At 36.4% G+C, this 24,657-nt stretch overlaps 1 protein-coding gene across 1 annotated transcript in view; it reads right to left on the bottom strand.

Moving 5' to 3' along the window:
- Positions 1-1,575: 1,575 nt before the first annotated feature.
- The window catches only part of LOC136827242 (prisilkin-39-like), a 37,792-nt gene continuing 14,710 nt past the window's right edge, over positions 1,576-24,657 (bottom strand). Inside the window, exons 2-4 of the mRNA XM_067085015.1 lie at positions 10,676-10,775; positions 2,646-2,701; positions 1,576-2,161 (exon numbers count right to left, since the gene is read on the bottom strand). Of these exons, the coding sequence (XP_066941116.1) occupies positions 1,576-2,161; positions 2,646-2,701; positions 10,676-10,775 (742 nt within the window). The remainder of the gene's footprint in view (positions 2,162-2,645; positions 2,702-10,675; positions 10,776-24,657) is intronic.

Here is a 24,657-nt window from a genome sequence, read left to right as displayed (position 1 = left end):
AAAGCTAAGAATGTCTTCAATAAAAGTGCCCCATAGAATTCTCGACCTAAATAAGGATTCCTAATGGAATATTTTAACGAAATATGGATGGCTCATAGAATTTTACCTAAATAAGACGCCCTATGAAAATTTAAGATATCAATAAAAGTGCCAGTCTCCTCATAAATTAGGGTTCCATAGAATTCCAGAAGCGAATAAGGGACACCCATAAAATTCAAGACATGACTAAGAATGCCATAGAGAATTCTTGATCTAAATAAGGATGACCCATAGAATTTTTTAATAAAATAAGTTCCTCAAGTGAATTCAAGACAGAATTTCGAACCTAAATAAATGCTTCAATATTTTTCTTTATTTATTTTTTTATCTTTTTTTTTTGGGGGGGCTAAAATGAATTTGAGCATTTCATATAATTCTTAATCTGAGTCCCTATGGAACAGTGTTAATGTTACTTGCCAAATTAAATAACTCCATGGAATTCTTTTATAGTACCTTCATTTCTGACAGAATGGGTAGCTACGCCACTTCCGTATACGACATAATGACTGTGGGTATAATCAATAGAATAACTAAGCCAGCTTAAGTAGGAAACGGTTGCGTTTACACTTTACTTGTCTGAAAGTCTATTTTAGCAGAATATCTCGGGAACGGGTGCACAGAACTCGATCAGATTTTTTTATACGTAATCATTAAGTGGCATTCTTGAGATTGTAACCTTTTTGACATAAATCTGCATAGAGCTGAAGAATTGTAGCCACTGAAACCATCAGTAACTACTGAACGTTTGTAGCCACTGAAAACAATAGTAACCACTGAAGATTTGTAGCCACTGAAACCATCAATAACTATTGAAGATTTGTAGCCACTGAAACCATCAATAACTATTGAAGATTTGTAGCCACTGAAACCATCAACAACTATTGAAGATTTGTAGCCACTGAAACTATCAGTAACTATTGAAGATTTGTAGCCACTGAAACCATCAGTAACTACTGAAGATTTGTAGCCACTGAAACCATCAGTAAACCATCAAACCATCAAACTACTGAAGATTTGTAGCCACTGAAACCATCAGTAACTATTGAAGATTTGTAGCCACTGAAACCATCAGTAACTATTGAAGATTTGTAGCCACTGAAACCATCAGTAACTATTGAATATTTGCAGCCACTGAAAACATCAGTAACTATTGAAGATTTGTAGCCACTGAAACCATCAGTAACTATTGAAGATTTGTAGCCACTGAAACCATCAGTAACTATTGAAGATTTGTAGCCACTGAAACCATCAGTAACTATTGAAGATTTGTAGCCACTGAAACCATCAGTAACTATTGAAGATTTGTAGCCACTGAAACCATCAGTAACTATTGAAGATTTGTAGCCACTGAAAACATCAGTAACTATTGAAGATTTGTAGCCACTGAAACCATCAGTAACTATTGAAGATTTGTAGCCACTGAAACCATCAGTAACTATTGAAGATTTGTAGCCACTGAAACCATCAGTAACTGTTGAAGATCTGTAGCCACTGAAACCATCAGTAACCACTGAAGATTTGTAGCCACTGAAACCATCAGTAGCCACTGAAACCATCAGTAACTGTTGAAGATTTGTAGCCACTGAAACAATCAGTAACTACTGAAGATTTGTAGCCACTGAAACCATCTGTAACTGTTGAAGATTTGTAGCCACTGAGACCATCAGTAACTACTGAAGATTTGTAGCCACTGAAGCCATCAATAACTGTTGAAGATTTGTAGCCACTGAGACCATCAGTAACTACTGAAGATTTGTAGCCACTGAAACCATCAGTAACTGTTGAAGATTTGTAGCCACTGAGACCATCAATAACTACTGAAGATTTGTAGCCACTGAGACCATCAGTAACTACTGAAGATTTGTAGCCACTGAAACCATCAGTAACTGTTGAAGATTTGTAGCCACTGAGACCATCAATAACTACTGAAGATTTGCAGCCACTGAGACCATCAGTAACTACTGAAGATTTGTAGCCACTGACACCATCAGTAACTGCTGAAGATTTGTAGCCACTGAACCCATCAGTAACTGTTGAAGATTTGTAGCCACTGAGACCATCAATAACTACTGAAGATTTGTAGCCACTGAGACCATCAGTAACTACTGAAGATTTGTAGCCACTGAAACCATCAGTAACTATTCAAGATTTGTAGCCACTGACACCATCAGTAACTGTTGAAGATTTATAGCCACTGGAACCATCAGTAACTCTATGTAGCTTTTTAATGTCAAAGTCATTCCCGTAATTCCCACCGAGTCTCGAACCTCCAGCGTCTTTGGAATGTAATGAATCGTTCGAGGGAATCTACAGCGAGCACCTACGCTACAGGAACCAATAAACAAACAAGAGAGAGAGAGAGAGAGAGAGAGAGAGAGAGAGAGAGAGAGTTTCCCCTCTCGAGACTGGAGTGGGGCCATTAACTCATTATTCACTGGCAGTTAACATGGAACATCTAATTACCATCTAGCGGCCGCTGACGCCAACTACCGGGTAGTTGATTCCAGGCCAATGGAAGAGGAATGTTGGGAGGGGAAAGAGGCCCACCGAGAAGGGGAATGTAAGGGGGGAAAATGTAATGGGGAATGATTGTAGAGGACCACTACAAGGGTGTAGGGGGTGTATAGTTATTGGGAAGAGTGTAAGGGACCTTCTTGAGAACCTGTAGAGACACAGGGTGTAGGAATGAGAGTGTAGAGCAATACTATAGACTAGGAAGGGTGTATGGTTCGAATGTATGGGGGTGGGGAGGGGGAGGTGCAAGGTTATAGATGGCTTGTAGAAGGCACGGTTGTAGGGTTGTGGTGTTGTAGAAGGGAAGGAAGTGTGAAGAGGAACAGAGGAACAGGGCGTCTATGGAGAAGGCTGATTAAACCAAAGCGGAGACAGAGATCACGGAAATGAGACGTCTGGTGATACAACAGTCTATCCTGATACTGTCGAGGACGCTTATGAATGCGTATATACTTACGCGTGTATGCCTGTGTGTATATGTGAATAAGTAAATGCGCTGGTCGAGCTGTGTGTATATGTATTTGCATACTGCTTCAGTAGTAAGCATTTTTTTTTTATTTAAAAAAATCATCTGACTTTGACTCTGATTGAGAGAGTACGACAGAATACAGAAGGCTTTATAGGGTTAGAGCAGTGTGGGTTCAGACGTGAAAGATTTGCATACCTAAATATGACAACATTTTCCCTTTGCATGTCATGTTGAAATGATAAACTTAGAAGCACAAGGTGAATTTTTCCAATCCTGCAAAAATGATCATATAAATAAATAACAAAGGATGACTGGCAAATAAAGTAATTAGTTAATTACGATAAAAACTTGCGTTTTCTCCATTAAGCAAATTCTCTAGCTCAGGGGTTCCCAACCTGGGGTACATGTACCCCCAGTGGTACAGTTGTACTCTTCAGGGGTACATTAGATCTGAGAGAATAGCCAGTACTGTGCAATACATGATGTAATCTGCATTGAGATTGTCGTGTCTTTTTTTTTATTTCATAATTTTAGTAAGCAAAACCTTTACTTATGTTTATCAATGCCATTTGTTTTTCACCATTATGGAAATTCCCGCGACTGTAATCTGTACCCGTACCGGGCCTGACAAGATGCAGTCTACACAAACAGATTTCATAATGAAATTATATCACAATATCAATTTCATTCTTTTTCTTTTTCATCCTCAATTTTTAGGGGCACACAGAATCAATAAAAATGCCCAAGGGGTACAGGGGTTCTGTACCCCTTGGGCATTTTTATTGGTCTGATCACCGAATAAGGTAAATCTAATTCAAAAGTATAGCAGCATTTTCCGTAAAACAACTGAAATTTCTTACAGCCTCTAGTCGTCTCTTTTGAAAGCAAATATTCAAACTAAATTTAGAGAACATAAAAACCTTGAATTTAATTACAAGGAGTAAGCACAAGATAACATTAAAGGGCAGTTCCCCAGAGACTGAAATTAGGAATTCAGAAAAAATGCTAAATTCTATTTACCAAACTAAATAAATAAATAAATAAATAAATAAATAAAATAAATTAATAAACCTAGTTTACGTAGATGCATTATTCGATTGCAAGCAAGGAAAACGGGAACCTTGAAAATTATACTAAGATTATACCCTCTGACTCTGGATCCTACAAATCAAAAAAATCTCTGATAAGTGACATGCCATCACTTTATGCTCTGGAATAAAAGCATGAAGGAATAATTTGATCACAGCTTTTCTTTTTTTGTTTAAATAGTTATATGAGCAAAGAGACTTTGGGAAACAAACAAACAAACAATTGTAAAATGTTACTAGATTAACTAATGATTTATCTTCCATAACCAGCACAGGAATAAGAGAGGGAAATTTTCGATGTTGCGGAACCAGGAATAATCAGGCAAAGAAAACAGAAATAAACAACGGGAAACAAATAATAAAGGCACCATAAAAAGAAAGGCCACCGGAGCCAAAAGGTAATGTATAAGACTAAAATCTCCGGAAAATAAGAACGGAGAAAAAGAAATGTGATCAAGACAACAATAAACCGAACAAGGACAAAAGAATGAAGAGAAAATGAACAAAGAACGAAAGAAGATATAAGAAAGAAAGGTGAAATGAAGCAAGAAAGCTGTCAGTCAGAATGGCAAAAACGGAGAAATATAGCAGAGAAAGGTTTGGAAAAGGGAGAAAAGACGGAAAATGAAAATCAAAACCTGGCAGCCAAAATGGAATTGGTAAGCTCAGAAAATTGAATCTCAGAAGGGGAGAGAATCGCAGGCAGAGGGGGAAGGGGAATCCGATGATGCTTGGCAGTGAGAAAAATTCAGTCGAAATGCAAGAAATTGCGGGAACAAGACCCTGACGAGACGCATATCACGAACTGAAGAATCTCTCAGAGGATACACAAAGGCCGGGGAAAATAAACAAATGAGGACCAAGGAAAATAAACAAATGACGACCAGGGAAAATAAACAAACGACTATCCGGGAAAATAAACAACGACCAGATAAAAAAAAAAAAACGACTACCAAGGAAAATAAACAAATGACAAAAATAATTAAGGACCAGATAAAAAAGACAAGGAAAATAAACAAATGACGAGCAGATAAAAACGACCAGATAAAAAAAAAAAAACAAACGACTACCAAGGAAAATAAACAAATGACGAACAGGGAAAATAAACAAGGACCAGATAAAAAAAACAATCGACTACCAGGGAAAATAAACAAATGAAGAACATGGAAAATAAACAACGACCAGATAAAAAAACAAACGACTACCAGGGAAAGTAAACAAATGACGAACAGGGAAAATAAACACGGATCAAGAAAAAAACAAACGAATACCAGGGAAAATAAACAAATGACGAACAGGGAAAATAAACAAGGACCAAGGAAAATCAACAAACGACGAGCTGGGAAATAAACAAGTACCATGGAAAATAAACAAACGACAACCTGGGAAAATAAAAAAACAAAGAACAGGGAAAATAAACAAACAAGAACAAAAGAAAATAAACAAAGTCCTGGAAAAACAAATAACAAATGGGCCCAGGGAAAATAAACAAAGACCAAAAAACTAAACAAACAATGACCAAGGAAAATAAACAAACAAGGCCCAGGAAAAATAAACAAACAATGAATAGTGAAAATAATTATATGATTTAATTCTGGCCGTCTTTACTCTTGTGTACAGCTATCTGTAATATAAAGTGTATATTATGTAAGGTTATATGTATAGTATATGCAATCATGATGTATGTTTTATTGATTTATCCATTTGTTAATGTTTATTTTCATTTTCATATAAGTTTTATTATATTTCTTTATTCCTGTTTGTATTTGTCTATTCTGAAAGGTTCAAGGTTCTCAATTTGCAATGCCGCTAACAATTAGAACCCAGAGTCTACTGCAAAGATCTAACCAATGGAGTGTGGACACTAGCGGGAGGCATTCATTGGTGGGCATGCAGCCAACTGACTATACCCAGTGTTGTTTAACTTGCCTGATCGAGTGATACGTAGTGACATTCATGGCTGGTCACCCACCCTAGAAACACATCGTGGTTTAAACGGACATATAGGAGAAAATTGTGTTTGTGTGTGTATATATATATATATATATATATATATATATATATATATATATATATATATATATATATATATATACATATATACACACACATATATGTATATATATACATACGGCGACGATTCTATTCTCAAGTGTGCGGTCTCCCTTCGACTTGCAAAACAATGGAATTCCGATACTCTGACATTTAGCCGGAGATGAGGTTAAGAGTTTATATTAGCCGTCAATCAGGTTAAGTCGGCTTATCATGCTTCCGTACATCTGTCGAGATTCAAAAATGAATGTTCTTCATATATTTCCTCTGGGGATGTTAGGTTCTCAGACCAAGACAAATCCAAAAGGTTCAGTAAATCAGGAATAAGGAATTCTACACTGCAAATGAAATCGAGTTTGTACACACATTTACAAATATATGTGTGTATATATATGCATACATGCTTAAGCACACACCTGTGAATCATTCAGTGAAATACAGGTATGCATTATAACCGTACCTTGGGGATGTTAGGTTCACAAAATCCAAAAGGTTCAGTAAATCAGGAATCATTCAGTGAAATTTACAAATATATGTGTGCATTATAACATGCTTAAGCACACACCTGTGAATCATTCAGTGAAATACAGGTATGCATTATAACCGTACCTTCCTTAACCTAACCTAACCTAGGACTCCAGATCCCAACTTACCGGAACCTAAGATATGGGAAATCATTCAGTAAAATACAGGAATTTTTCATAATCACACCTTCCTTAACCTAACCTAACCTAACCTAACCTAGGATGCCAGCTCCGAACTTACCGGAACCTAAAGTACAGGAAATCATTCAGTAAAATACAGGGATGCATCATAATCACACCCTCCTTAGCCTAACCTAGTTTAGGATGCCAGGTCCTTCTTAACGTATCCTAGAGCCCCGCAAATCATTTAGTGAAGATACAGAGATGCATCATAGCCTTCTCCTCCTTAAGCTAACCTAACTTAACCTATGGCGTCAAGTTCCACCAGACACGGGGACTTAGCCTCTTGACCCGTCCCTCCCAACCTAACCTGACCTACAGGGCCATAGCTCGTGAAGAAACAATATTTGACAAGGGTTTGCCATTGTGATCCTATTGTTGTTAGACTTGGGCATTGAAAATAATTTTCCGCGGGGAAATATATGTTAAATTCGTCAAAGTAACATTAAAAACTGCTAGAAAAACCATATTTTCGCCTTTAAAATCACTTACAGTATTTCATACTTACTCTTCGTTTTCTGAACATACACAGAACCATATACAACCTTCTTTTCCAGTCAAAGTCATAATAATCACATCCAAACCATCATTAAAATTCCGGCCTGTTTCATATTTAAAATCACTTACCTCCTAATTGTCTTCAGCGCCTGCGCATCCAAATACGACGTTTTTCGCGTAAAGACACTATTTTCGACACTCAGAACATATTATTCTTAGTGATTACAATATATTATTTCATCTCTACAATGTTACGCGCAAATTATTCTGCATACAAAGTCACCGGTGATGCACAAGAGAAAAGCAACTGGACAGCGACCGATAAGCGCAGTGACGTCTGCAGCTGAAAACCTAGAGGGACTCCTGTCAACCCGAAATCCAACGGTGATTGGTCAATTTGGAAAATGACGCCACAATAAGAAAGCGCAAGTTAGTCTCTGAAGCAAGGGCACAGTGTCGTAGAAGAAAAGTAACTCAAAATAGCAAATTCGGTCAGCAAGCATCCAAGAAGATTTTCTTATGGAAGATAAACATCCAAAAGCCGATTACAATGGACATTTATGACGATGTTTTCTCTGTATGGAGTTAAAGGTTACAAGTAAACCGGCACATTATTGTTCATGGGAAATTCTATAAGAAACTGGTCTTTTTTATATATACCTCCCTTATTTATCTATATAGGCGTATTTTTTTGGCTTTTGATTTGTTTCAAAGTTAATATATTAGATTTTGATCGATCGATCTGCCATTTATATTATAATGGCAAGAAATAAATTTTCGAAATCGCTTACCATGCTAGATGTGTCACCACACTTCAGTATCAAATCAGTTAGTTATCTCGTATAGAAGTGATAAACAAGTTAACAAAATACACGTCCGGATGGATCGAAAATACACGTCCAAAACCTTACAATAAGGTATAAAAATACTGTCAAAAATGAAGAGGTTCGTCTTGCTAAGTAAGAGCAGGAGGAAGGACCAGTCATTGCTTCCATCCCAAAGCAGGGACAAAAGTTCAGAGATAAGCAGCGGTCCTTTGAATTCTGGTCACAGCGACACTGTAACCACCGTAGCGAGTAATTAGCACTGTAATCAATGTGCACTGAATATTCTACAAGAGAGAAATAAAATCACTTTGCAACAAGCGCTCAGGAACCTCACGTTCTTCATCCATGAGCCTCATTTTCCCCCAAAATCCGAGATATATTCTTGCTCAGCCCTGAAACGAACATATCAGGGGCTGAGCAAGAAAAAATCTCGGATTCTGGAGGTAAATGAAGTCCATCCAAGCAAGGGTTCAAGAACGTGAGGTTTGTGAGCACTTGTTTCAAAGTGATTTCATTTTCCCTCTTGTAGAATATTAAGCGCACATTGATTACAGTGCTAATTACTCGCTACGGTGGTTACGATGTCGCGGAGACCAGAATTCAATGGACTGCTGCTAATCACTCCTCTTTTCCCCCTAACTTAGCAAGAGTAACCTCTTAATTTTTGACAGTATTTTTTATCTCTTATTGTAAGGTATTGATTGAAATTATATTTTCGTCTATGCATCCTGAACGTGCATTTTGGTAATGAGTTTGCAACTTGTTCATCACTTCTGTACGAGATAACTGACTGATCTGATATTAAAGCGTGGTGACGTATCTAACATGTTAAACCACGTCGAAAATTTAGTGCTTGCCATTATAATATAAATGGCAGATCGATTGATCAAAATCTGATATATTAACGTTTAACAAATAAAAAACGCCAATCCTGAAATGAACATAACTTTTTATATATATAGACGCCATCTGTAAAGCCCATGTGGAACAATAACAAGTAAAAAATGCTCCCAAATTTCTTCGGCGCAGTCGATTTTTCTGTACAGCGTATAATCAAGGCCACCGAAAATAGATCTATCTTTCTGTGGTCTCGGTATAATGCTGTATGAGCCGCGGCCCATGAAACTTTAACCACTGCCCGGTGGTGGCCTGGCCTGTATCGTTGCCAAATGCACGATTATGGCTAACTTTAACCTTAAATAAAATTAAAACTACTGAGGCTAGAGGGCTGCAATTTGCTATGTTTGGTGATTGGAGGGTGGAAGATCAACATACTAATTTGCAGCTCTTTAGCCTCAGTATATTTTAAGATCTGAGGGCGGACAGAAAAAGTCCGAACAGAGTAAAGTGCGGACGGACAGACAAAGGCGGCACAATAGTTTTGTTTCACAGAAAAATAAAAATTATATCACTGATCTAAATCTCATCCATGAACTCGTTAAGAATCACAAATAATATTATCAGCATAAACTAACAATAACCATTCGAAGTGCATATCTTAACAACCAGTTACTGAATCCTGCATGCAAGATCTTCCCTTCTGGTCCATAATTCATTCAAGAGGTAACCCTACACAGTTCCGAATTTCCAAAATAATAATTCAAATGAAAATCTATATTTAACAAGTAACAAATGTGCCGAAGTTTCTTCGGCGCGATCGAGTTTTCATTACAGCGTATAGTACTGCATGAAACTCGCGATGTGCTGCAGTATGAAACCCTCAGCCACAACCAAGCAACGCCCAGTTGCTCCCCAGATGCGGTCAAGTGTGGATGCTTCGGCGGCTGGCACCTCTAGCGTTTCCAGACGCACGATTATGGCTAACTTTAACCTTAAATAAAATAAAAACTACTGAGGCTACAGGACTGCAATTTGGTATGTTTGAAGATTGGAGGGTGGATGATCAACATTCACAATTTGCAGCCCTCTAGCCTCTGTAATTTTTATCATCTGGGGGCGGACAGAAAATAGTGCGGACGGACAGACAGTCATCTCAGTATTTTCTTTTACAGAAAACTAAAAATGACAAAAACTTTGTTTTATTTCAATAATCATTTTCAAAGCGCTTGTCATTTTAATATGACTCTGCAACGAGACATGATGCGCCTGGATACTAATCCAAAATGAGAGAGACAGAGAGAGAGAGAGAGAGAGAGAGAGAGTTATTCAGACATGAATGAAAGAATCAAAACATTAACAAATGACGATCTGAAAGTAACCTATCAAACAGTTACTTGTAGTAACATTAACGTGTACCAACCTGTTGAAGGCAAAAGTACCGTGACGACATTACCAAATTTTTCATTATTTAAATTGTCTTACATTTCTGTTAAACCTTGACCGTCCATGTATCTAAATGCAAGTAAGTCCTACTAACATTATAAAGAAAATATCAGTTTTGCTTCTTACAGCGAAAAACAGCGTAAACAGTTTTCTTGCCTTCCTTGGTATCAGGGTATACGTCACATGCCCAACTCTTCATACAACCGTGTAGTCGCTGATTTCTTCAGCAGACTCATTACCCACTATATGCCCCATGAGTTTGGGCATGTTCGGTTTCGAGGTCCATGCCACTGAGACGAACCTGAAAATACATGGATGGGGGTTACTTCTTATTATTGCATTTGAATCTGAGGTTTTGTAGTGACAAGTGTATCCAGAAAGTGCCAAGAATTCGAGAAGTTAAGAGGGCATTGTGGTTATTACAAGTTATATAAATGGATAAATTCACACGTAAAACTACAGACTCGAAGATGCAAAACTGTTAGAATTAGTTTAACCAGAACAGAATGATTAACAGCTCTAGGCTGGCAAGGATTAGACTTATTTTACGTGGGACCAACTGAGGTCATTCAACGCTGGAACAGATATTGACAATAAAATACTGAAAAATGAATTTGTCACCAGAAATAAATTCCTCAAATTCAGTTGCACTATGAATCAACTGTTAGGCCCTGAGGTGCTAGCCGAAAGTCAGAATGAAGAAAGAGAATATGGATGCAAACTGCAGAACAGAATAAATATAGAATTTGCAGCTAAGGGCTGGGACCAGAAAGGTCATTCAACGCTGAAACGCCTATTGACAGTAAAAAGTCTGAAAGGTGCAAACAGGAGGAAAACCTCAAAGGGTTAAACTGTGAAAAATTTTTATGAGATCACTGGAAAGTCAGAAGGAAGAAAGAGAATTTTCCTTACTTATCTGCAAAAATCTTAAATCTATGCAGCAAAACCATAAGGGAATTCTCAAAGATGTTTCTCATCAGTTATATCTTCCTTCAAAAACTGTGAACACAAAACCTTACATTTTAAACACCAGTTTTTATGATCATATCACAAAGAGAACACACTGATTAACATACCAGTTTTCCTTAATCTGAACAAATCTTAATTTTTCAAAAATTTGTAGTAATTCTCATTTCTTTCAGTTATATCTTCCTTCAAAAATTCTGCGAACACAAAAACTAACATTATCGGCCACCAGTTTTCAGTTCAACGTACAAAAGAGTTCATCGATTAACGAGAATAGTTAAAAGAACTCTCCACAAGCACCGCATGACCTGACATTTCCAAAATGGCGGACGCGGCTTTGAGGCGGATGGTGGGATTATTCTCTGTCTCGTGTCCTTTGAAATGACAGATCGGATAGGATATCTGCTTTGGTATTCTAGGATACTTAACCATTGGCATCTCTTCCTTGAATATTTCCTACTTCATCAAAAATGGATATGTATGAGATCATTTACATGCGTACATTTTTGTACAATAGAAATGTACGTATGTAAATGATCTCATACATGCCTATTTTTGATGAAGTGGATGCTATGCAGTAACCCAAAATTGCAATTTAATACGTCTACATACATTCATACACACACAAACACACACACACGTATATACATACACATATATATATATATATATATATATATATATATATATATATATATATATATATATATATATATATATATATATATACAGTATATATATATATACATATATATATATATATATATATATATATATATATATATATGTATATATATACACGTATGTATATATATGAGTGTGTTTGTGTGTGCATGAATATATTTAACCATATTAATTTGCAATTTTGGGTTACTGCGTAGCATCCACGTTTCTGCGTTCGCTACATTTATTATCCAAGTGCTTCACCCTTGACGCCATAACGCCAGTATAGCGCATTCTCCATTAGCGAAATGCGATTCATCTGGCTTACAACAACGAGGCACTTCTCTCTCTCTAGGGCTGACCCGTCAGTGTCAGAGGGATTGGGAGGCCTGGTGTGGACCCTCCAGTCTCGTCCAAGCAAACAGAGACGGTATACTAGCTTCTTAAAATGATAAAAACTATTCGCCGTTGATTTCTGACGCTGTGACGCCATTTTAAGGGCCAACAAGACCAATGGGAAATTGGTAACAATTTGAATACACGGTTCAAGTCACGAGTTTCGCTTGCTCCGTTTGGCAAACATTGGGATTTTCTTCTATCTTATGTTTTCCTCGATTTTTTAGTTTCTTTTTTTTCTTCTTCCATTTCTTTGTTTCTTTTTCCTGCCTATTTCCTTTTCTTTGTATTTCCGTCCTATTTGCTTTTATTAATATCATCATTAGGATTAAAAGTCTTCTAACGTTCGCTTTTGCTTTTTCTTCGACTGTGCTTTCCCTTGCTCTGCAAGAAGCAACAAGGAAACTGTAATCTATCTATTCCCAAAAATTCCCATCAATTTTCTTCAACTCCCGAAGCAATATCCTGCAATTTATGACCAACTGACGGTCTTTGATACACATGGCGAGGCAGAAGCTTCAAATGAAGATTGATGATCGAGCTCTTGGCCATAATTATAACTAAATTTATATAGAAGTACTTTTATTTCGTAAGAAAATTTTAATAGAATAGAGGAGCGCAGATACATGATAAATTCACACTCACATATGTTTACAGAGGATCCCTCTGATCCACCTATGCATTGATAAATGTTTGTTCTCTCTCTCTCTCTCTCTCTCTCTCTCTCTCTCTCTCTCTCTCTCTCTCTCTCTCTCTCTCTCTGTGTGTGTGTGTGTGTGTGTGTTTAAAAAAAAAAGAAAATCACTCAAAATTGTGATGATTAAATTCTTTTTAGACTCAAGATAGACACACGTACACGCACACACACATATATACATATATATATATATATATATATATATATATATATATATATATCTTCTTCGTTTAACGTGCTTTTTCCCATTTTATATATATATATATGACTGTGAAATATTTTCTGTTAAAACAGAATTCCATCAAATATAAGGAACCCATAAAAAAGCCAAATGTGGAAAGTAAAGGCAATATTTCAGAGACCAAACTGTCTCTCTCCTCAGGGAAGAGACAGTTTGGTGGCTGAAAACTATAGCCCATATACTATATATATATACATTTTATATATTTTTATATAGCTATATATATATATATATATATATATATATATATATATATATATATATATATATATATATATATATATATATATATATATATATATATATATATGTATATATATATATATATATATATATATATATATACAGGATTAAAATTGTCATATATACATATTGAGAAAAATTGATTACTTTGTTTTTGTTTCATGATAGTAAAGGAGTATATATTCATATAGAGCTAGATTATATAACTTAGGACAAAGGCCAAGCGCAGGGACCTATAAGGTCATTCAGCGCTGAAACAATAAACTGACAGTAAAAAGGTCTGAAGGTGCAACAGGAGGAAAACCTCGCTGCTGCACTATGGATCAGTTGTGAGGAGACGGTTAACAGTAAGATGGAAGAAAGAGAATATGAACGGAGGTACATTAAAAGGAACGAAAGAGGTTCACTGACGGCACTAGTCCTCTACGGGATATATTCATATATCAGCATATACATACATACGCGCACACACACATACACATACACACACACATATGACCTTTTATATCTTTGACCATTTGAATTCCATTCAAATACATTCTAATAACTTTCGAAACTTCACCAGTTACTAATCCCCTCATTACAGTCATAAGCCGAGATCACCACTGAATGTAATATGGTACCCATAATTATTAATGCCGATAGTATTCCAAATTCAGAATCCCTGGAATTTCAGAGCCGATTCCAGGGAATGCCTGAACCTCGCATTGTTCCAGACATGGCTAGCCAGGAGTGATTGTGGGTGTTATTCCATGAGAAATGTAGATGTGTCATTTATGTCAAAATTCTGCGGTTTTATGGTAATATATCATTTGTTATGAATATTATGTGTTAATTGGTTTTCTGGGCTATTATTATTATTATCATTATTATTATTATTATTATTATTATTATTATTATTATTATTATTATTATTAAATCCGCAAGGGAGCTTGTAGAAATTTTGGAGATTTTTGACTGCGTGGATTATTATTATTATTATTATTATTATTATTATTATTATTATTATTATTATTATTATTTTATAATTATGCATGTGGAATTAAAGAAATTTTGGATTTTTGACGATTTTTTATTATTATTATTATTATTATTATTATTATTATTATTATTATTATTATTATTATTATTATTATTATTATTTAAAGAAATTATTATTATTATTATTATTATTATTATTATTATTATTATTTTTTTTTTTTTTTTTTCATAACAGGCGAATACAACAATAATTCGCTAGACAATCTTCCACGAATACCTATATTTAATGAGAGAAATCGCTTTATATGAGAAGCATACAACTCCAATGATAAATCTTATATAACTGTTTTCTTATCTTCATTACATCGATCGTATCTAATTAAGCAACATCATTTGCTTTTTCTTTGCATCTATCCAAAAGTAACAAATAACAATTGGAGGACTCAATAAAAACGCAACATATTAAGCCAATAACCACTGATAATAGCTGCCACTGATCCCGCCGTTATTAATATGCGTGATTGAAAATGGCGGCTGAAAGAGCATTAGAAATTAACCTGACTGATTAACTTAATTCATTTATTTCCTGGACAAAATGAAGCCTCTGACAGATCTATTTCAACCATTCATGAAACTTCGACTAAGAGTCCAGATCCTTCTTTCGTTTAATCAGACGTTTGGAAAAGTTCAATGAAAAAATTGTCTGGTGATGGAATTTTTGCTCACTTATTTACCATCAGAATTCGAAGAATTATTGAACATTTTTTATGCGGTTTACTCAGTTGGGCAATTTCCGATGGTTTGTCATTTTTGTAATATTATTTCACACTCTCTCCTCTAATTCTGCACCGTTTTCCTTCGTATTGCAACGCGGCATACGTAAAATATAGTTTGCCGCATACATTCATATATATATATACGTATATATATGTATATATGTGTATATATATATATATATATATATATATATATACATATATATATATATATATATGTTGCAGCATATATAAATATATTTGCTTGCATACATTCATATATATATATGTATATATATATATATATATATATATATATATATATATATATATATATATATATATATATATATATATAATATATATATATATATATATATATATATATATATATATATATATATATACATATATATATATATATATATATATATATATATATATATATATATATATATAAATAATCAACACACAATCACAATCACGTGTGGAACAGAAATAAATTTCTGACTTCTGTGGCTTGGTTGGCAGCGGTCTTGTCTTTCAACTAAAAGACCTGGGTTCGATCCTGATGTGAGTCAGAAATTTATTATATATATATATATATATATATATATATATATATATATATATATATATATATATATATATATATATATATATATATATATATATATATATATATATATATATTATAAATACATATACACATATATATTATATAGAGATAGAGATATATAGAGAGAGAGAAGAGAGAGAGAGAGAGAGAGAGAGAGAGAGAGAGAGAGAGAGGATAAGCTTCTGCCAAAGAACTGGTAAGGTCATCTTGTCTTGCAACTATCCCAATGGCACCTTTTGGTAAGGTTTACGTTCTGCAAGTAATCAGCTAAGGGACCTTCCTCGGTATAAAACTATACAGGGTCTATATATCGCAACTGCATGGTATATATTTTGCAGGGTCACCCATCTAGTTACTGACCAGACCCAACTTCGATGATCCGACGACCAACGTGATAGCGAAAGTGTTATTTAAAATGTCTTTCTGTGAAAAGTGTCACTTTCGTCGCTTTCTTGGCTTAAGTAAGTTATTGTATCTAGTAAGTAAATAAACAAGTAAAAAGTGCGCCGAAGTTTCTTCGGCACAATCGAGTTTTCTGTACAGCGTATAATGCTGTATGAAACTCTCAGCCACGGCCCATGAAACTTTCAGCCACAGCCCGGTGGTAGCCTAAATTGTTGGCACCTATAGCGGTGCCAGACGCACGATCATGGCTAGCTTTAACCTTGCATAAAATAATAACTACCGAGGCTAGAGGGTTGCACTTTGGTACGTTTGATAATTGGAGGGTGGATCGATCAACATGCCACTTTGCAGCCCTCCAGCCTCAGTAGTTTTTAAGATCTGAGGGCGGACAGACAAAAGTGCGGACGGACGGACAGTTAGCCATCTCAGTAGTTCTTTTTATACAGAAAACTAATAGAAGTAAACCTCATTCTTATTGCTTAGTCTTCAGAAAGAAAAAGCTTCTTAAATGGATCAAAAGTAAATAGATTATGTTGACAGTTTGGTGACTATTCTTGCTCAAAAGTATTTTTCATCATGAAATCTCTTATTAGTTTCTTGCCTTCTGGAGCTACACTATACTGTTACTGCTGTTATTTCTTTTAATACAATTGTCTATCTATATATATATATATATATATAATTATATATATATTATATATATACACATATATGTTACATATACACGTGTATATATATATACATATATTTACATATACATGTGTATATATATATGTTATTATACATATAATGTCTGCGTGTCAGGCACCGTTTTCCTACAAGGCCTGCTTGTGGTAGACAAAGGTAAAAATTTACAAAGGATCTGAAATTCTTGTAGATTAAGTTTAGTGCTGGAAGGTTTTAAGAATTGTGAAACCTGGCAAAAATCTGATTAATGTAATGAAGGCAAAATTAAACTCAATTTTCTTTGTTCCAGATCTATTTCCATTGTTTCGAAATTCCTGTTATAATGAATGGATTCTTCGCACAGAAAAACGACAGGTTAAAAAAAATAAATGGTGTAATTAAATGTAAAATATTCTGAACGTCATGGAATTGAAAAGAAGTCTAATGTAGGTGATTTTTATCTATTACAAAATTCATTTTCCTCTTAGGTTTTTTCTTTTTATTTTTCTGTAGCTTCGGTATCACTCTCGTGACAGTTCTTTGAAAACTGCTGCTGGGAGCGGGTCTCTCTCACGCCCAAGCCCACCACCAAGAGCAACACCCACTACCAGCACCGCCAAAGCCCTCAGTACCTCGCTAAACATTGATGAGCAAAGCTGCTGCATAATTGAGGCCAAATCTACACGTCCGGAGCTGCTGGAATATTCAGAGGTAGATGATCTCAAATTCATGTGCCCTGCTCTGTCGAGGCGCGGGGCCTCCGCGGTGGCACCAAAATTAAACCTCTGGCGCTGCCCCTGATTGGCTGGGCGCCGGACACCGACCCCGCCCCGTCGCTAGCCTCGCTGCAGGGCGTCAAAGAGGGTCAGACCACCCGGGATGTGCTGTGCAACTGACCCTGGATGCATCCGCTTTAGGTCGACGGCGGCGCAGGCAGGCGCGCTCAAGAAGAAGAATAATACCTGCTGGTGGAGGCGTAGGCTGAATGCCGTTAAAAGTGAAGCGAGTCCCGTTTTTTAATGCGCTATTGTCTAGCTGGGCGTTTGATTGTCTGTATGTCTGTATGTCTGTCCGCCTGTCTGTCTGTCTGTCTGTGTGTGTGTGTGTGTGTGTCTGTGTGTGTCTCTCTCTCTCTCTCTGTGTCTGAATAAGAACTGCCATTTCTTCCCTACAATACAGACCAGCTGAAGGGGAAAAGGTACCTGATAACAGGACCTGCATTGGAAGAGCAGAACCGATAGCTAGCTTTACGCCTTGAAGAATTCTTCTTCTTCCTCCTCCTCCTCCTCCTCCTCCTCCTCCACCTCCAGCCTTCCCTTATCTCCCGATGACGCAGCCCCGTCACCGCCGGAGTATCTGAGTTGTGTAAGTCAAGAATTATCTCTGTGGTTCCCGGCGGAAGAGGCATTTGGGCCGAGGAACAGAGGAATCGGAGTTATTGGAGATATGAGAGGCGCTGAACGGGCCATATTGGAAGAGGAAAGCGGGAAGGGGGGAGGGAGGGAGGGAGGAAGGAAGGAAGGAAGGAAGGTGGGCGAAGTCGGTCGAAGGTGCAAAGGACAAGAGGGGACAAGTTGAACATGCAGAGAGAGAGAGAGAGAGAGAGAGAGAGAGAGAGAGAGAGAGAGAGAGAGAGATGCTGTGGGAAGGGCATAGGTGAGAGGGGACACTGTACAGAGCAATCTTGCTTTGACGGGAAAACAACATTATTGAAGCTCAAAGGAAACCATTCAAGATTTAGTCCAAATGACTGAGCGATTTAGCTTTATCTGGCAAAACAACAACAAAACGAAAACATCTGAGAAAAACACGAGAGAAGTAGAGAAGAAAAAATACGAAGAAATCAAAGGAAAATTTAAGTGAGGAAGGAGGCTTCCTCACGTGTCTCCATCATACGTGGAGAGAGAGAGAGAGAGAGAGAGAGAGAGAGAGAGAGAGAGAGAGAGAGAGAGAGGAGGCTGACAAGGGTAATTGTTACCGATGACAGACACTCGCGCCAACTTGAGGGCCCCGTATCGTCCCCACCACTTCTCTCTCACCTGATATTGGAAACTGACTTATTGCACATTCCTCGATGCTGCCTCCTCCTCCTCCTCCTCCTCCTCTTCTTCCTCCTCCTCCTCCTCCTTCTCTTCCTTTTCTCTCCCCTGATATTGGAAACTGACTTAATGCACTTCCTCTTCCTATGCCTTCTTCTCATCCTATTCCATCCTCCCTCCTCTTCCTCCTTCCTCCTCCTCCTCCTCCTCCTCCTCCTCCTTTTCTACTCCCCCTACTCCTTCTCTTACTGTTACTTCTAATCCTCCTCTTCCTATGCCTTCTTCTCATCATATTCCATCTTCTCCTTCTCTTCCTCCTCCTCCTCCTCTTCCTATTCCTATTCCTCCTACTCTTCCTCTTCCTATTCCTCCTACTCCTTTTTTCTTATTCCTCCTAAACCTTCTCTTCTTCCTATTCCTCCTACTCCTTCTCTTCTTCCTATTCCTCTTGCTCCTTCTTCTTCACTTCCTCCTCCTCTTCCTATTCCTCCTATTCCTTCTCTTCCTGTTCTGCTGACTCCTCCTCTTCCTTTTCCTCCTACTCCTCTCCTTCCTATTCCTCTGCTCCTTCTCATCTTCTTATTCCTCATACTCCTCCTCTTCCTCCTCCACCTCTTCTTCCTAACCCTCCTCATCCTATCTCTTCTATTCTTCCTCCCACTTATTCCTATTTCTCCTTCTCCTTCTCCTCCTCTTCTTCTTCTTCCTATTCCCCCTACTCTTTCTCTTCCTATTCCTCATACGCCCTCTCTTCCTATTCCCCATACACCTTCTTTTCCTATTCCTCATACTCCTTCTCTTCCTATGCCTCCCCTTTTCCTATTCCCCCTTCTCCTCCTACTCCTCTTCTTCTTCCTATTCCTCCTCCTCCTTCTCTTCCTCCTCCTTCACCGCCTCTTCAAACCACCGTCATCGTCATGTGCATAAAGTCTCTCTCTCTCTCTCTCTCTCTCTCTCTCTCTCTCTCTCTCTCTCTCTCTCTCTCTCTCTCTGTGCAGGAAGTCGCCATGACATATTGTCACAATCGTCTTAAGAAAGTTCTCGGTGATCTCGAGAGTGTTTTAAAGGTTAGGGGGATGTTTTGCTCTCAAATGATCTTTTTTTTAAGTTTTTCATTTTTTCGTTTTACGTCGTCAGTGTTCGTGCCTTTTAAATTCACGTACATACGCATACATGCACACACACATATGCATATATATTATATACATATACATATATATATATATATATAATATATATATATATATATAAATATATATATATATATATATATATATATATATACAAACCTATTCATACATATATATATATATATATATATATATATATATATATATATATATATATATATATATATATATATATATATATATATATATATATGCGTGTGCGTATACGAAGCTTCAGTATGTATTTATGCATGCGCGTATAAATATATATCATATAAATACGTTACATATGAACGCCATTGGTTGAGAAGCACATGAAGTATATTGTCCTAGATTGTCCTTTCTAGTTACTAACCCTTTCAAAAACAAAACTTTCATAAAATTAAATATGATTCTCTATGCATGGAAAGCTTAGGAAAATATTGTCCTGAGGCTCTGGAGTTTTACGACTGCTAGAAACTATGCATATTCGTAATTAAATTAGTTTTCAAAAATCATTTCTGAAGAAACAAATTATATTATTGTGCTGAAATGTTTGTTTTGTAGAGAGTCAAGTTAAGTAGGCCTACCTTAGTTTAACCAGACCACTGAGCTGATTAACAGCTCTCCTAGGGCTATGAACCAATTGGTTACCTAGCAACGGGACCTATAGCTTATTGTGGAATCCGAACCACATTATAACGAGAAATGAATTTCTATCACCAGAAGTAAATTTCTCTAATTCTTCATTGGCCGGTCGGAGAATCGAACGCGGGCCCAGCCGAGTGCTAGCTGAGGCACAGAATTTTTTCAACATCAGACGTTGTCTTCAATGGCTAAAAAAAAAATAAATTTTGTAGTCCTTAATACTCGTTTGTGGTTTGGCCAACTCTAAAAATTCATTCAAAATAGTATCGTGAATTATTTTCTGGATTTGTCCAACTCAAAGAAAAATACCTACTCATGACTGAATCAACTTTTCACCAACTACCAACTAACCCACAAAAAATTATTGTTAAACATTGTCCTTCAGATTAATCCAGTTCTGGATTAACAGTTCTCCTAGAGATGACTGGCCCGAAGGATTAGACTTATTTTACGTGGCTAAGAACCAATTGGTTACCTAGCAACGGGACCTCCAGTTTATTGTGGAATCCGAACCCCATCATAACGAGAAATGAATTTCTATCACCAAAAATAAATTCCTCTAATTCTTCATTGGCTGGCCGGAGACTCGAACTCCGGCCTAGCAGAGTGCTAGCCGAGAACTCTACCGACTCGTCCAACGAGGAACCAATCCAGATCTGGGAAATTGTATTTCTGAATTGTCCTTAAGATTATTATTCCAACTCAAGGTAGCTTTGTTTTTGAGTTGTCCTTTGGGTCAGTCCAACCCAAGGGAACTATATTTCTGAATTGCCTTTTGGATTACGACAACTCAAGGATATCATATTCATAAATTACCTTTTGGTAAAGTCCAACTCACGCAAACTACATTTTGATTACAACTCAAGGAAAATCTTTTCACTAAAGAACAAATATCATCATCGCGAGAGGACAAAACTAGAAAGCACTGTCACGAATTGTCCTCACGAGTTTCCCCAAAACAAACAAAAAAAATCGACAAAACAATGAAACACTAACTGAACGATCCTTGTTACAAAGTGTCGTCACAAAAACAAAGGTCACGGAAACACGCCCAAAGAAACAAGAGCCGTGTTATTCAGTGATTGAATATAAATTATCACACCGACAGCTAACAAAAAAAAAAAAAATAGAAAAATAATAGTGACGGACATGTACATAAAGGTCGTTTTTATTTGATCGTTTTTGTATCAATATTAACCAGCAGCGTGCAACGTGTGACATGTATCGAACGTGTATCGATGCGTGTATCGCCCGGAATACAATTGAGAACATTTCGCTTTATACGTGTTCTGGTCCGCTGACATGGGAACGCTCTCTGCTGAAGGAGCGAGTTGTTGGTAATAATAATAATAATAATAATAATAATAATAATAATAATAATAATTAATATTATTATTATTATTATTATTATTATTAATAAACTATTTTTTATCACTGATAAGAGAAGGATTGTGTTGTTCGTAATAATAATAATAATAATAATAATAATAATAATAATAATAATAATAATAAATAATTTTCGTTATTGATTGAAGAGGAAGAAGAAGAAGAAGAAGCTACGTTGTTTAAGATGCTAATGATGAACATTTTTATATTAATAACGATAATGACGTCAACACTGATTAAGACAATTTTGTTACTAGAGGCAATGGTAAAAATGATAATAAAAACCAGCACTTAACTGCGAGCACAAAAAGAGATGACGAATCTACATTGTTTAAATAAAACACATTTTTACAAATATCCAAATGACAATCTGATTATATATATATTTTGTTACTATAATGGTAAAAATATATAAAACCATATATATATATATACAAAAAGAGATATATATATATATCATATATAAAACATATTTATAAATATATATAATATATATATATATATATATATATATATATATATACATATATATATACATATATACATTCGGAATCATTCTTTCAGAGGAGCCACAAGAGGAAACAAGTCAAGTTATTGTTCTGTTTATTTACTTTTACTCTTCTTCGAAAGTCGTGCAAGAAACGTTGATATTCACCACAGAATGATATGAAGCATAACGAGAAGATTCTACACAGGAAAATTAGCCGTGTTAAGCAACTCTAACCTTCAAAAGACCTAACCCAACTTAACGCAGACTAAGTTACGACCAGTACAAATGGATTTAACTCGTAATTAGCTGTAATCAGTGTTCCAGCCAGTAAACCTAATCAGTGTTCCAGACTGTGGAAACCCTAATCAGTGTTCCAGACTGTGGAAACCCTAATCAGTGTTCCAGACTGTGGAAACCCTAATCAGTGTTCCAGACTGTGGAAACCCTAATCAGTGTTCCAGACTGTGGAAACCTGAATGGTCAGCTCACAATCAAGGTCTATTATTGTTAAGAGATGCCAGGTATTTCTGAATTATTCATTTAGTCAATAAAATTTTATATATGCATGGCCAAAGTATTATTTTATTAAAATATAAATTACAAGTTGTTTTAAGGTGCCACATTACAGCTGGGGTTTCATGTCCACAGGTGTCTTAGTTCATAACGTAATGCACATTCATTTTCATATAATACTCACACGTACTTATTCCTATGCTTTTCGAATCGTAATGATCTTTCCACTGACTGAAAATTACTTGCGAGCGAATCGAAAAGCTACATAATATAAATAAAATAGTTTTTGAAAATATTATGGGTTTAAGTTCATCGCCTTGTTTATATTTTTTCAGGGGCCTCTGTATCTGCCGCTACTATCGTCATTTAACTAACGGCCATTTTCCCTTTGACAGGTAGGTTGCCAAGGGTGAGATACTTCCGTTTAAAGTAATTTATTAAAAGGAATGAGGCTGCAAACCCCACTCTCTTCCTCACCCACCAATTCGCCATCCTTGTCACGGCACTTGAAAGGTAACCTTCTAAGTAAAGCCTTGAGGGTGACGTCGTCTCATCACCGCCCCCGCCCCCGTCCATCCCTGGTGTGGGGGTGGGGAAATGTGGTGGGGGGGGGGAGACTGGAACCTGGTTCCCCATCTCTAATCATCACTACCTGGGAAATCTGAGATACTATATCCTGTCTTATTTTGCGCAAGAAGTTTTCCAACGATTTCTCTCCTCAAAATGATTTCTCTAACTCTTCGTGGAACTGATAATAATCTCTTCGAAATTTACTGACTGTTCGGTTAATTACCCTTCTCTTTCATCACGTCTACCTTCTCTAATGATTATCCTACTCTTGCTGTTAAAGCTAAAACCTCTTAGGATTTTTTTTTTCCTATCTGTTCAATTCAGGTCACTTTTCCAATGATACGGACAGTTATCTTTGAATAACTGTCAGCAGCTGTCTCTGATTTGTCAAGGTTTAAATCGATGATCCAGTTTTTGACAAAATCACTGCTCAGGATTCATACCTGTACTATCAGTAACTAACGAAATTCGTTTTAAGAGAAGTAATGTCTTAACGGAATACTAATTGGACATTTTCAAGTTGAGCAAACAGCTCATCAGTTTTTCGACAGAAAAAAAATTAGTTATATCAGCAATACTGATCACAAAGTCTAAACAGCCTGGAAGTCAACAGGCAAATAATACTTTATTCTCTCAAGTAGAATTTCATGCTGATATAATGATATGCTGATTTCTTGAAACTAGAACAAGATCTATGTTATCCATGCAAGTTTATTTAAGCTAGTTTAGTTTTCTGAAAAGAAAGCTATTGTGCCGG

This window comes from Macrobrachium rosenbergii, chromosome 41, assembly GCF_040412425.1.
Source record: "Macrobrachium rosenbergii isolate ZJJX-2024 chromosome 41, ASM4041242v1, whole genome shotgun sequence".
NCBI classification, from domain to species: domain Eukaryota; kingdom Metazoa; phylum Arthropoda; class Malacostraca; order Decapoda; family Palaemonidae; genus Macrobrachium; species Macrobrachium rosenbergii.
This window is presented reverse-complemented; position numbering and strand designations above follow the sequence as displayed.